This window comes from Rousettus aegyptiacus, unplaced genomic scaffold, assembly GCF_014176215.1.
Source record: "Rousettus aegyptiacus isolate mRouAeg1 unplaced genomic scaffold, mRouAeg1.p scaffold_m13_p_15, whole genome shotgun sequence".
Taxonomy (NCBI): Eukaryota; Metazoa; Chordata; class Mammalia; order Chiroptera; family Pteropodidae; genus Rousettus; species Rousettus aegyptiacus.
In genome coordinates, this window is record NW_023416290.1 from 9,839,281 (window position 1) to 9,854,858 (window position 15,578).

The 15,578-nt window shown below is 39.2% G+C and overlaps 1 protein-coding gene across 1 annotated transcript in view; it reads right to left on the reverse strand.

The window, feature by feature from the left end:
* Positions 1-15,578, reverse strand: part of PREX2 (phosphatidylinositol-3,4,5-trisphosphate dependent Rac exchange factor 2) — a 221,736-nt gene that overhangs the window by 162,433 nt on the left and 43,725 nt on the right. The window contains exons 2-4 of the mRNA XM_016152975.2: positions 4,812-4,883; positions 3,195-3,317; positions 795-899 (exon numbers count right to left, since the gene is read on the reverse strand). Coding sequence (XP_016008461.2) covers positions 795-899; positions 3,195-3,317; positions 4,812-4,883 — 300 coding nt within the window. The remainder of the gene's footprint in view (positions 1-794; positions 900-3,194; positions 3,318-4,811; positions 4,884-15,578) is intronic.

Sequence of the window (15,578 nt, forward strand, 5' to 3'; positions counted from 1 at the left end):
TGAACCTCAGAAACACTACTCGGTAACAACAGCCAGGTATAAAAAGATTACATTGAATAATTCCATTTACATGAAACCTCCAGAAAAGGCAAAACTATAGATACAGAAAACGAATCAATGATTACCTGGAGCTAATGGTGGGCGTGAAGATTGGCTGTAAAGAGGTATGAGGGCTTTTGGGGTAATGGAAGTGTGATACGACTTGATCACGGGGACGGCAGCTCCGCTCCACAGTCTGCTAAATATTTAATTCTACACTTAGAGTGCGTTCCTTGCTGGCGGTTAAATTGTTCAAGTAACTGCCCGAATATGCATTTATTTGTGTTATCCTGAAGAAATTAAATATGCATTCTCGCTCTTAGGAAAATTGAATAGGAAAGTATGTAGGAGAAAGATCAATTCCTAAATGTCCTTTCTATCACACCCCTGATTTGTTTCCTTCCTGTTACCGCCCTAGTTAGTTTTTTCAGCAGAAGTAAATGAAGCCCTAAGGATTAAGGGATATAACAGCAATGGTGAACTCTGGCATAAAGGTCCTCCCGCAATAGGAAGCTGTGGGTTTCAGAAACAATTCACCATCAACCAGGAGGGGGCACCATCAGTGCGTCCCGGTAGGCGAGCTTCTCCCAACTCTCACTTCCTACATTTATCTAAGGACTCCATCTTCTTAGCCAGGACATGTTAAAAAGATTTGTCCCACAAGCAACTTCCACATCACACTGCTGCTATCCCTCAGCTCTCAGTGGGCCTCTCAACAAATCACAGCATAAGGCGACACATCAATATATACTCACCAAGAGAAATGTCCGAATTGTTCTAATTTTGTTAAGTTCAAGAAGCAATTTTTGTGCCTTCTCATGGTTACTACAATATTCATCGTAGATACGAAACTTGTCTTTCTGCGAAGTCAAGTAAAAAATAAGTTAAGGTCATTTTATTAGCCATTTCAAAATATTAACCTGTGTGATGTTTATGAATAAACTTTATTAAGTGTTTACTATGTTTCAAGAGCTATACTGTGTGTATGTATAAATACATTTTATTTCTGGATTCCCCCTGATCCATGAAAGCAAGCCTAGGAAAGGAGATAGGCATATTAATTATAGCCCGATGTGATACGGGCAATAGGTAAATGAACCAATTTACAGAGAAAGTAATTCCAAGCTCTGCTAAGAGGATTCACATACAGCTTCTAAAAGGAAGTAACATCTAAGCAAGGCCCAAAAAGATGAATCCATGATTCCCAGGCAGGAAGGGAGAGAAATGATTTTAGTAGAAGAAAAAGTACGAGCCAGGTGACAGAGAAAAGGAGAAACACAGTACCCTGCGTTTCATAGGTACCAATCTGGGCTGTGGTCTTTAAGAGGGACATTGACAAACTAGAGAATAGTCAGCAACAAGTGACTAAGACAATAAGACACTACATGTGGGAGGTCATTTCAGAAAGAGATATTTGTTAGTACATAAGAAAAAGTGGTAGCTGCATTTAATAGTTGTCATATCATAAAGGCTTTACACGTTTATGTAGCTCCAAAACACAAACCAGGACCACTACATGGATATGGCAAGGGAGTGATGGACAGCGACATGTAGATTTGGGATTAATACAAAAATTTTCTAACAATTAGAGCTGTCACTAAAAGTGATCACGTAAAAACAAAATAAACAACCTTCATAAATGCTATGGAAGAAATACTCTCACAAAAGGAGGAATTTTACCATCATGATCTCTAAGCTTCCTTCCATCTGGAAGGTTTGCTCTAAGTGTGTACGATCAATATCTATCAAAGTAGTACCAATAAATGAAGAAGATGCAGAAAGCATATTGATCCAATATTGGAACGAAAGCATGAACCCTGAAACTTTAAGGACATGCATTTCGAAAGAAACACGGAGTGCTATTTTATTTAGCCAGCCAGCAGGAAATGTATTGAATTACTTATTTCAAGAGATGGTATGAACCAGAATAAAACAAACTTCAGAAATAGTTTAGCTAAATTCACGGATGACAGATTGATAGCGTGTTACTGAGGAAGTGAATGTCGGGGTGGAAGATTCCCATGTGTGGCCTTGAACTGAGGCAGCAGCTACTCCAGCTGGCAGAACTCTCGAATTCTCTCACGAAAGAGAGCAGGCTGGGCGAAGGGGACTCAAACATGTGTGGCTTCCGGTCGTGCCAGAGGAAGACACAGCGTCACCTTCCTGTACCCGAGGAGCCTCTCCCTTTATCTTTATGAAATATTTTCTGGTTATAAAAATAACATCTACAGAGTCTGCTTGCTGCATACAGAAATAACAGATCTAGAAGCTACATACGGTTACCTTTATACGAGACTAAATAGAAATAAAAAGAAAAATCGACTTCCATGAGAAAATACTCTTATACACTTTTAATAAAACATTAATCGTATAGCATTTTGATGCGTATGGATTCATATTAGTATCCTGAAAATTAGCATCAGGTGAAGGGTATAAACAGCAATACTATATATATATGGTATAAATTTAGTTCTTTTTAGTTCTGAAAACAACGTTCACCAGACAGGTGGCTTTTTACTTTGCACATCGATTGCATAAATTATTTCAGCTACCGTGTACAAAGAGATGAAAATGATCACACGGGCATGAGGCATGATCAGACATAGCTGGGGACTGACTGATAGTTTTTGCACTGCTCAGGACACCGTCCTGAGACACCATCCTTGAGAAAAACGCAGACGCAGGCACGTGTATGCCTAAAGTGACCGGGTTTGTTCGCCTCCAGGTTTGTCACAAGTCGATTACCAAGGGAACATTCTGATTAATCAAAGGCTCCTCACGCCATTATAAGAATAAGGATTTTCTGCTTCAAAAGAGAAATGCTCTATGTTTGAGAGAGACATAAAAATCCATTCATTAGAATGGCCCGAATATTCATTAGAATGCAAAGCTCTAAAGGATGCGAAGGACGAAGTGGTCGGGGAAAAGAAAAGGCTGTTTATTCTTCCCTGAATGAAGTAGATGATGCGAGGCGCTCTCCCGTTCTCTGGCTCTAAGGGGAAGATTTCGTTGGCCTTAAAAGACCCCTAACTTCTGGAGTCAGATTTTACTTCTAATGCTGAATTCCCACATACTCCTATGCCAAAAGCTAAACCTTAGAGTCTAGGGCGAGAGAGCTTGCGAAATAAACAGAAATAAACAGAAATGCCTCCTACAAAATGAAGAAAGCAGGTTCCCACTTCTTGCTGAGCATTGGGTTCGGGATGTAAGCATTCTTCCACGACTTTCAAGAATTCCTTATGTACCGCGAGGATGTCTTCGATGTTCGAGAACAGCATCTGTAAATAAATGTGTAAGTTCAAGAGGAAAGCAAGTTTTAAAAAGAAGAAGTTTATGCGAGTATAGCATTCTCTCTCTGAGCCGAAACCTCAGTGGGGGGCTCGCTCTCCCACGTCCGCTCCGCCTCCCACGGCTGGCAGAGCACCAATTTTGTGTGGACATCCTCTCGCTCCCACACAGCTCTGGGGACCAGGAACCTATTCCTGGCTCTCAGGAAAAGCCTGAATGGCGGACTCCACGCACAGTCCTCCCACTCATTCATGAGCATGCCCTGCATGTAACACAGTGCGGGCAGGTTGGCTGGCAGGCTTCTCGCTCCTAAGACGGGCACCCTGGAATGGACAGCCCTTTTCCCTCTCTGGAAAAGTGTTCTGTCTGGAAGTGACAGCTGGGGACAGCCACACGGTCGTTTTGCAGCTGCGGGAGGAGCCAGTCCAGGAGCAAAGCTGATACTACATGGTAGAAGAAGAGCCAGAGGGAACTGGCAGTCTAACTCAGTGGTCCCCAACCTTTTTGGCACCAAGGACCGGTGCTCCAACCAGAATCCAATGCTTGATGATCTGAGGTGGAGCTGAGGCGGTGATGCTAGCGCTGGGGAGCGACTATAAAGTGCAGACGGAGCTTCACTCACCTGCCGCTCACTGTCCTACTATGCGGCCCAGTTCCTAACAGGCCCCAGACTGGTACCAGTCTGCACCTGGGGGTTGGGGACCCCTGGTAACTGACCTCCCTGAATTGCCAGTCCCATTGGGAACTCCTAATATGAGAACCAACCAGAGTCTTCAAACCAATTTGAGTAATAGGTATCTTTCGTAACCAAAAGCACACAAACTAAAATACTCCCACGGTGGGAGAATTTGAAAGTTTAGTATTGAATTTACAGAGAAATAGAGTAAGGAGAGCCTATCGAATCCTTGGAAATTCTTTTTCAGTACAGTAAAACAGAAAGTTAGCACCAAAAATAAATGTCAGTGATGCTTTACACAACTTAAATAAGTAATAATAACAACTAACTGATTCCCATTCACCATCCTTTTTTTTTTTTTTTTCAAAACTCTTCACAATTTTCCCTCCCTCGCGATGAAAAGGAAACGCTTATCCATGTGTCCCTGAGTCGTGCGGACTTTCTTTTCCACACCAGTGGGCCATCCAGATCGCTTGCTCTTTAGTGATGACAAAGGAAGTCGCGTCTGCCCGCACTCCGTCTCCCTGAGCCCCCTCTGGCGATCATCTGACACGTGGTTCAGTTCCCTCTCTCCCCCAGACACTTAGGTCCTTCACCCTGGGTTTAGTTTTCTTTCTCTTTTCAAACTTTCTCAAGGCTCTGACGAAAAATTTTCTCTACTGCGTCTTCTACTCCATCCTCTTCATCCCCATTTCTTTCCCTAAACTCTCGTTTCCCTTTTTCTAATTGTCACCACACAAGTGGCTGGTACACAATCTTATACTACGGGAACTCGCGCTCGAACAGAGGCCCGATCATGCCTCCTCACCTTCACTGTTTCCTCCGTGACGTTTTTGTCAACTTTCGATGCTGCACACTGGTTCATTCGGTGTAAGAATGCCTGCGTGGAACAAAAACGGGTATTAGAAGGGTAACATTACATTAAAGAAACAACCGCATTGACCAAAATTAAATTAATTTTTATAGGAAACTGAAATTTAAAATTCTAATAATTGTCGAGTATCATAGTTTTACTGTAAAAGTGGAGATCCTTGTTTATTGCTGCTCCTACCTGAGCATTACTTTTCCTTTTGGGTTTTAGGACAGGGCCAAAAGCAATCATGTATATATAAAATTAAATTTATCCGCCAGGGTCTCAAAGTTCTGTGGTAAACAGTTAGAGTCAGGTGTTTCCTAAACTTCTAAGTCTTGCAAAGCACAAAGACCAAAGTCTAATGAAAAATAGAGTTTCTAAGAAAACAAACAAACAAACAAACAAACAAAAAAGCGATCCCTTTAGAACTGAGATTGAGGGAGGAGAGGAGAGAAAGGGAAAGTGACTCTTCAAGAAGAAATGGAAGAATCTTCTTGCTCCTTTTACCCTCCTTCCCCCAAGTTTTAAGAAGCCAGAATGTCTATGTCTGGGATCAGCTCTGGGCTCTCCACAGACTTAAGGCAGGCAAAAAAGTATTTTTTAGCATTTCAAAAATCTGGACTCTTCCTGATGGTCGTTAAGTTTTGATCCATGACTAAATAAGCTATTATTTTTGGGAAAAAAAAAAAGATAGAATGAGTTATTTACATTGAGACTTAAAAGAGAAAGTTTAGAAAGAAAAGAAGAGACTTTTCATCCAGCTAATTTGGTTTGTGTCCTCAAGACATTGTTCACTACCTAGTGCCCAGGTGACACCATTTCTTCCCCTGTCTGTCTTCAAGACTCCGCCCTCTACCTGCCAAGTCGGGGTACAACTTCCCAGAGCACACAGAAGCTCTAGGAAATATCTGGACACTATCAAACAAAGAAAAAATTAAGATAAGGACCCAATTTTTGGCATACTAAATATTTAGGAGATTAACAAAACCCGGGATGGATCGTGATGTTCCAAAATTATCACCTTCCAGACACTGCTATTCGGAGGACAAAATGGCACATTTCTGAGAACACATGACGACCCGTCTCAAATTTTTAAATGAGCAATTATACAGTTTTTGAAGTGTTTTCTAAAGTTACGTATAATTGGCAGTAAAAACAGACGTTTCGAATTTTCTGACTTTAAGTGCCCATTTTAATTAGTATTAGTCTGTTTAATTTTTATTTTTAGTTCTGTTTTTCTTGAATATTTTCCCACATACTTATACCAAAAAATGTTCTTTCTTTCTTAAAATAACACGAGTGGTTCAGTTGCCTTGTTTACATTTCATATTGACCACATAGTAAACAGGTAACTTCTTGTGCAAGCAAAGCTTAAACTTCACCTCTAGATTTATAAACCTCTTCTTTATGAACGGAGCCCAGTCACATTCTGAAAACAATAAATTAAAGTCAGGAGGTAGTAAAAATGAATCAAAATAGGAGTTCGAAGGGAAAATGCGAACGAATGAAGTGAACTACGTCTTTAATCAACTTTACCTTCTTATCTTCTGTGACAATACAGAGCTCTTTGCTCAACTGTATACCAAAGAAAACCTGGAACTCGTTAGCATTTCTGACCAAGTATTTATTTTTCCCAAGAGCCTCATTTTATACAACAGTGAAGGCAGATTTTAGATAGTTTGTTAAGACTGCAAAATCTTAAAAACTGGTCAACATTTTTTACAAAATGTAGAAGTCTTCCTTCTTAAAGGTAGAGATAAGTAACGTGTGCTCAGAATCATTTTTTAATAACCAGTATCTGCAGCGTCCTTTCAGGCTTTGGTGACCGGCACATTTTATTTTTCTCGTAGCCATCAAGACAGCATTAACGCCCTAGTCATGGAAGCACAGCAGGAAGGTAATAGGCTGTTTTCTATCTGCATTCATTCATTCTGACTGAACCAGAATTTCATCAGAATTAAATAACCTTCATTTTGATACAAATATATTGAAAATAAGTACTAGAAAATGGATTTTAACACCAGGGGTTTGCAAATTTTTTATTGTAAGTAAGATTTGGAGAGTTTCTTCACAAGGCAGATTCCCAGGCCCTGTGCCCAGCAGGTCTGTTTGAGCAGACTGGTTTCGGACCCAGAAACCAGCATGTTTAAGCAAGTACTCTGTAATGCAGATCTGCGGTCTGATGCAGTTGGCTCACAGACCACCCTTCGATGACCATTCCTTTATGTTTATCCTTCCCAGGTCTGAAGAAACAGACTTTGAGAAACAAATAAGTAAGTTTGGATGGAGAAAAAAAAATGGGTTCATTTATTTCACCTTGCCTTTCGACTCTGTCAGACTCCCTCGACTCACACCACCTTCTAACTGGGCCATGTGAGGTTTCCAATACCCCGCCAGAGGCCCCTCCCCTCAGTGATGAAATCACCATCTAGGTGTTAAACAGGTCTTGATCATCTCTGAAAGTTTGGAGGGTGCAGAGGCAGGTAAGCCAGTCGGGACGGACTAAGTCACATCTGGATGAAGCGAGACTCGCAGGTGCCCCTCCAGATACCTCCCAGCCGGCAGGTGTGTCAGCGTGCGCTCATCAGCCAGCACACCCCTAACGTGACTCTGCACAACGTACGCCCCAATATCACTCCAGCCCGGGCGGCATCTCCGCCTGCACCGGCTCAAAGAGCAGAACTCCTCAACCTGCTCCGTACATTGTTTTCCTCTTGTCACGTATTTGGTAAAATATAGCAAATGTTATATACTAATTAAAGTTTAAGAAAGCAAAAAAAAAAAATGTCACAAATAACACTAGCAAAAAATCGAAAGAGGGAAGAAAACTCATCAAGATACAATGGAGGTGACGGCAATCCCCCTTCTCCACGTCTGCCCATCGGGGCCACTGCTAGCTCGAGAGTAAAGCCAGTCCATGATGAGTTTTATTCCCAAAATACATTTGCTTATTTTCGAATTTCGATGTACTACATGATCCCTCTCAACTCATTTTTGTCCTTCTCACTCCTTTTGTCCGTGAAGCACACGCAGTAGATCACTCTTAGAAGTTATACTTTTAGTTCTAGACACCTGCTATTTGATATCGTAATATTATACAGGCAGTAAACCTTATTACTCCTATAAATACTCTGCATTCAGAATGATCCTAAAAAGTAAGGGTAAATATTTTCCTTTTACCTCTAGAACTTAAAACAATATTATCACATCAAAATTCTTTAGAAAGTGTTTTGCTTTGTCTTCCTAAGAGAAAAACAAAATCCTAAAAAAATGAAAAAGCCTTGTTATTTAGAGCAGACACAAGGCCCCAGGACAGACCCTCGGGGCAACTCCAACATTTACCAGTCAAACAGGAGAGAAACCAAAGAGGCCAGGAAGGTAGAAGCAAATGCAGGAGAATGGGGTCTCACCGTTCCCCGAAGTCTTATTGATTCCCAATTTCTTAAACAGAAATCTTTCCACTAATATAAAGAACATTAATAGACATGTATATTGTGGTGTTAATATCTGTCCATTTAAATACATATTAACAATAAACTATTAGAAAGAAAATTCAACAATATTTATGCCATGTGCCAAGGCATTGCTCTTGGCAATGGTTCCTAAACATTTTATTCCCAGGACTCCTTTATGCTGTCAAAAATTTTGGAGAACTTTAAGAGCTTTTCTTTATGTGGATTTTCAATATTTAATATATTTGAAATTAAAAACTTTTAAATATTTTCCACTTAAATTTATTTAAAATTAACAATAATAAATTTATTATGTGTTAATTGTATGCAACACATTTTTATGAAAAATAGCTATCTTTTCCCAAAACATTTCAGTGAGAAGTGTGGTACTATTTTATATAATTGCAAATTTCTTTCCCGTCTAAGCTAACAGAAGATAATTGAATTCTCAAATAGGCTTCAATTTGTCATAATATATTGTTTGAAAACACATTTCCAATGATAGTTGGAAAAGGGGGAAATGTGTTCATTGCTATAACATTTTCAGATAGTTGTGGATATTCTTTAATACAACACCAAAACTAAGAGTTAGTAGTTTCCTAAAAGTTATCATGGGGACTCTGACATCATACCAGGGAACTTTCTGTTCTCTGTTACATTAGAGCCTATTGATTTATCTTGCCATTTGAAGGGATCTTTTATCCATGTGTGATTTTATAAATTTTTTTAACCCTGAGTAACTGAGGGCTACGTATATACCTGAACTATCAACACATTTCATTACACAACATCAGAAAACACATCATTTTACTTAATATCAGTATCCAACTCGCTTAAACAATCTTTAAGTATTAAGAGGCCGTAAAGTTCAATCACAGACATAAATTTTCCCCAACTCTAAATTTACTTGCAAACTTGAATTTATCATCATCAACAAATACTATCAGTTGTTTTCCTTGAAGTGACAGGCTCACTTCATTCTTCTTTGAGAAAATGTCTGCCAGATACCTAAATGCCCTGAAACTAAAACCAGAGTTTGTCTCACAGTTGTTATGTCAAGTAAATACGATGTTCCATAGCAACTCAAACACACCAATTCTTTCCCTGGAGACAACCGTAATACTGGAGTGAGTGGCAGACGTTCTGAGGTATACTTCCCATTTCATCACACAGAACAGTAAAGAGACATGTACTAAAAATTCAAGATGTAATGAAATTAGTAAGTTTTACAGCTTTAACAAGACCATTCTTAAGTGAAACCAGCATTCTCCTACCACCTCGCCATGAGTGGGTGACGGTGACGTATATACGGTGACCACTAGTACAATCTGGTGCCACCGCTTTGACCATCGAACATTTTCCACACCATTGTTTTTGTACCACCAGCTCAAATGTCGACACGGTAAAATTAAAAATTTTTAAAAAGTCTTATTACTATAAAAATAGTTTCAACCTCACATATCCTCTAAAAGGATTTCATAAAACCCCAAATGTCCACAAACCGCAGTCCTGGGTGTAGAGAATGTATCAATAAACAAAATAGTTGAAAATCTGAGCTTATACACTAGTGGGAGGAGACATTTAATATATAATAAACATAATAAACATATTTGGTGTATTAGAGGGTAGGTACTTAAACTGAGCAATGAATTTATTAGAATAATAAAGTATTTATTCATCTTTGGAAAACCATGTAATAACTTATAGTAATTCCCAGGCTCTCCAAGATCCAGGGTCCGAAATCCGTCACCATAAATCTACGCCACTCCGTTCTGCTGTTTAATTTAACTTGGCCTTTCTCGCGCTCCGTCCGCGGCATCACTTCGCACACGGGGCCACGCGGCCTGCTCTCCTTTCCTTCCTGGCACATCTTCCTTCGCCCCATCACTCCCCACACCCTCGGTGAGTGAGACCGACAGCGGGATGGGGTGCTGTAACCTCCCCCTACGATTCCCAACCACTTCCCAAGACAAGGCAGCAGGTGGTCCTCCATTTTATTTGTACTGCCAAGTGCTTGGGATTCATTTGGGTGAAAGTCTAAGAAAAATGAGAAGCACGAGGAAATCAGAGGCCACAGATATTTTTGTAATTGTCTCGCAACGATGGGCCTGGCCTAGAGTTTCAGACTCCCGTCGCTGACTTGCAGCCTCTCCCTCCCTCCCTCTCTTTCGCTGTCACATCCCAGTTTCCCCATTCCGGACCACTGCCCAACCACAGCAGCCTCCCTGCTCCTCCCGAACAGGCCACGCTCGCTCCACCCCAGCACCCTTCACGACTCGCTTCCTCTTCCTGGAACACTCTTCATCTGGCTCTCTCCTGCTGTGGCTCAGCTCTCAGCGGATTTGCCACCTCCTGGGAGGGCTCTTATGACCATCCATCCGGCATGACCTGTTCCCTTCCCCCGCCCCCACCGGGTCCTACTTCCGGTGTTACTCCCCTTTGTTTACCCGGCAGCACTCCCCACTGCTCCATGCCCCGTTTTATGTATTTGTCTGTTTACACGTCTCCTGTTTGGGGACCGGAGCCCCGTGAAAGTAGAACCTGTCTGCTTTGTCCACTGCGGTATCCTCAGTGCCTGCAGCACTGCCTGGCACTGGGTAAGCTCTCAATAAATTTCAGTGACATGAGTTAAGAATTTTGCCTTCACTAGGTAGCTTTTGTTTCTAAAGACCACATGGCTCTATAGTATTAATTTCCCTAGTGTATTATCTTCCCAAATACTTCCAAATAGTGTATTATCTTCCTAATTACCTTCCCCCAAATCTAAATAGTCAGCAACTCGGAATATAAGGCTATCATACAATCTTTCTCTTTCCCAACACCATAGACCACTGTTTCTCAACACTGACTGTTGGGGGCCAATTGATTCTCAGCTGTGAGGGCTGTCCTGCACATTGAGGAGATTTAACAATTCCACCCGCTGGATGCCAGTAGCAACCACCACCCTAGTTGTGATAACCAAAAATGCTTCCATAGGTTGCCATATGCCCACCTTGCACCCCCATAGTTGAGCACCACTGCCATATAAGTCCCAAAATACCCATTGCAGTGCCAAGTAAATTCACGAATTTGAGACTAAAGGCTTTGAATTATCAACAACTCTGGGCTACATTATAGAAATAAGTGATTCCCCATGTCTAGCTGAGCTTTTATTCAATCCGATATCTCTCTATATAGTCTCCTTGTTTCGATAAACGTGTTAGATTGTGAATAAAAATGTCAAACGCATTTTCATAAAAATTATAATTAGGGAAAATTTATGTGAAAACTTACATGTTGTTACAATGTACAACAATTTAAAAATACTGTTGGTTTGCATGTCTACTTTCCACCAGATCATAAGGTCCTTTAGAATATGGGCATCTTTGCATCTTTGAAACAGATATTAGTTTGTCCCTAGACTGCCATACAAACATACCATCCACACGAAACTCCAAACACTTACAGGACAATAAATCATTGTTAGCAGTTAAATAGCATTTAAGATTTACCTCAGCTAGATGCCTGAAGAGACCACACTATGCCAAAATCCCCAGTGAAAACTCTTTGATTGTTAGTGTTTCTTATTAGTCAGAACCAAAGGGATTTGTTGTCAGAATTATTGAGAGCCTTTTAACATCTGCTCAATTTCCCACCAAAAGATATTTCACTCTTTTTTCAGAACAACTATTAAATCAAAGTGAATATCACCATCATCTGAGAGCCTAGGTAAAGATAATTTTCCATTATATCATCCAGATTTTTAAAACTCTCTTGGCTGAAACGTTACCAGGATTTGAGGATAATTAAAACATTATTTAGTGTCTTCTATCTGACTTCGATATGCCAAAAGCCAACATGACATAAATGTGTTCTTCAGTTTTCAGGAGAAAAAAATTCATTTTTGTCAATATGTGATCAGTACACTAGCTACATAAGAGGCACAGATTTTAAAGATGTTTAATAATTAGGTGGCTAGAAAGTCAATAGTGAGACAGGACAGAAGATGAAAGAGAAATCATAGATAATGATTCTCAGTGAAATTACAGGTCTAAAATCATTCAACGCAATGTGAAAATTTATTGAGAGGTTCACTGTAAAATACTATAATAAATGCAAACTCTTCTGAAGTTTTTTGTTAACTTTTTAAGTTTTTAACGTTTTGTCATGTATCTTGTGATTTCAACTTCTACACACTCATCTCACAGCTCAGCCTATAAAAATAGAAATATTATAGCTATCTTTCTTAAATATTTAATTTCAATTGGCCTAAGGCAATGGATTGATCTAAAGCAGAGGTCAAAAGCAGTAGAGGTATTTTTTTTAACATGGCGCAGTGCGATTAAAACATTGATTCAATTGCTACCATTTAAAAAATGATAGCATTCACATAAAAGTCAATATTTACAGTTTCTCTTCAAACACTAGGACAAAATCAACACAGGGGCCACAGTTGTGAATAGTAACAATAGCCTGGGGCAAAGACAGCCCCGTGTCCCCTTCATTTTGTTCCAAGTTCATTTCATTCATTTTGTGACTTTCGATATCTCTGTAGCCATTTCAATTTTCAGCCATAGTCCTGAGGTTTTGCCAAGGCCCTTTTGGCTCTTATAGATTTTTAACACTGATCATTCCAGAATAAGTTTTAAAATGGCATTTGATCTTAAAGTGTTTGAGTGAAAAAGTACTCCCAAGATAAGAGAAAAACATATATTAAAAAAAAAAAACTAAGAAAATTGGTGCCTATTTATTTAACTGCTAGTTTCCTAAGGAATTCAAAATTAAGTTAAACGTTAGTTCTTAGAAGTGATATTTTCTAAAGACAACTCTGGAAACCATGTATATGATTAGTTTTCTCAAACGCTGAAATGACTTTATGTCTTTTATTTTAAAATGTTAAATATTTCTTTTAATAAAGTGACTTTTCAACAATAAACTCTTCTTGGCTTATATATTTCAAGTAACATTTGATTCAAGATGATTTTGTATTCCTTGTTCTGTTTTGGGCGATGTCTCTTTCTGGAAGCGTCAAAGATATACCAAACTCTAGGGAAAAATCAACTAAATAAAGTAAATAAGATTAGGAAGCATGTAATGTTTATGATCAGCTGTTTTCAAACCCATCAAAATTAATCTTCCCCCGACACACCTAGAAACACCTACCCACACACCTATGCAGACACAAGATGTCTTCTAGGGCTGGAGTTCAGCCTTGTGGCAAGCATTTATGACAGCCCAGGCGCTAAGCCTTAGCTTGCTTGCTCATTAAATCAGCTTAATAATAATAATAATAGCTGTCTCACAGAGAAGTGAAGAGAATTATGCAGAGGTAATTTTCATTGACATTTTGGACAGTGCTATATAATGATTACAGTGCATAATTAGGACCAAATAAATGTTAGCTGGTAGTTCTGCTATTACTGCTGCTACATCCACAGACACAGTTCTATTATCTCTACTATGGTTATAATTATTACTAACACTATAGAGAACAGAACTAAAGGGTAGGCTCCTGCCTAACCCCCTCTGCTCCTCTATTAACAGGAAATTGATCCAACAGCCTCTAACTTCTGGATCATTCCTTTATTTCAAAACAAATAATCCAAGAGATTTGTGTAAAGGAGAAATTTACTATGTTTATTTAAATATATATACATATATGTGTGTGTATGTGTATGCACACACACACACACACACACACACACACACTCCATACTGTAGTTGGTCTCTTCTGCACAGAATTCTAGGCTGATCTCCAAAAGTGGTACATGTCACTCTCTATATTTTTGAGACATTCTAGAAATTATACATTAACAAATAGCAGAGCTGGAAAAAAATTAACTCAAGATCAAACTGTAAAGTGCTAATATAGAAGAGAGCCTATCTCCATAATCCTTGAGAGGACTTAGAGAAGAAATGATTGATAAAAATTGGAAAATGTACATGGAGCATGGCCAGATCATGGCTTTGATTTCAACACGCTGCTACAGGATGTGGGTATGGACAAGACTCATGCAGGCCGACGAAATAAAATGACAAGGCAGCCTGAAAAAACTCCTACAGAAAAGTCATGTACAGAGAGGAAAACTAATATTCTTGAAGTTTTCTTAGCTCTTCTGGATGCGATCAACTCTTTATAGCACCAACAAAACCATTAAACAAAGATAATGTATTAGGCTAGGTTGCAAAATTCAATTAAAATCCTTTATATGTTACAACTTGATATTTTTTAAAGAGCTTACTTAAAGACTGACGAAAATAATGTCAAATGTCCCACAATTTTTGGTGGCATTTCAAGTAAAAGTATGTTTCATGGTGTCGGTTAGTGCTCCAAATGGAATGGAACAGATTTCTAAAAGGCAGTTCATTTGCTTACGTGAACATGCTTGTGAAACTATTCTTTAATGTCTGCTAAATTGCTGTATTTTTAATATTACGCAAATATTTATACAGAGATGCCAGTAGACTATTGTGTCTCCAATAGAATACTTCATATTGTGCTGCTCAGGAATTTACATTGATATCAGATAACTTAAGAAACACAGCACAATGAAAGAAAAGGCTAAGCGGGAAGTACAAAGCACATTATATAGATAATATTCTCAAGCACAAATTTTTCTCCGGCACAGGAAGCTGGTCATTTCCCGAATTTAAAATGCAGAACACTATTCCTGTTTAAGTCGTTATTTGAGAATTCAGTTCCCATGAAAAGGGATGGGGGAAGGAGACGTATTTGACACTGGAAAACAACCTAGAAAAGTGAACCGAGGAGTCCAACCTGCAGACCCTCTCTCCCCGGCATCCACCACCCTCTTTTTCTCACGCTTTTTTCTCACTGTGCAAACGCCTGAGGTATAGAAAAAGATATTTAAATTCACGTCATGATAAATACTTGTTTCAACTAATATAAATGACTTTTTATTCAAAAATTAATAGATCTACTTAAGCTTTAAAACTGGCTCCTATATTGTCCACGCTTATCCTTAAAACACATACAACATCCTATTGTCCCTTCTGACTCACAATATCCCCATCTCTCCTTTCCCCCTGCCCAAATATTCAATATACCATCTGCTCCTTAGTCAATAGTTTTTTGTTTCCTTTCCTTTTTCATTCTATTCAAGCTCTATTCCTAAAAGAAATGAACAGATAATAATGACAATGTTTAGTGTTGAGCTAATATAGACAAATAAACCAATGGGACAGAAGAGAGTGCAGAAAACATCCCAGGTAGGAGATAATCAGTGTCGGAAACAGATAGTACTCTAAGCGGGGAAAGGATGTACAATGG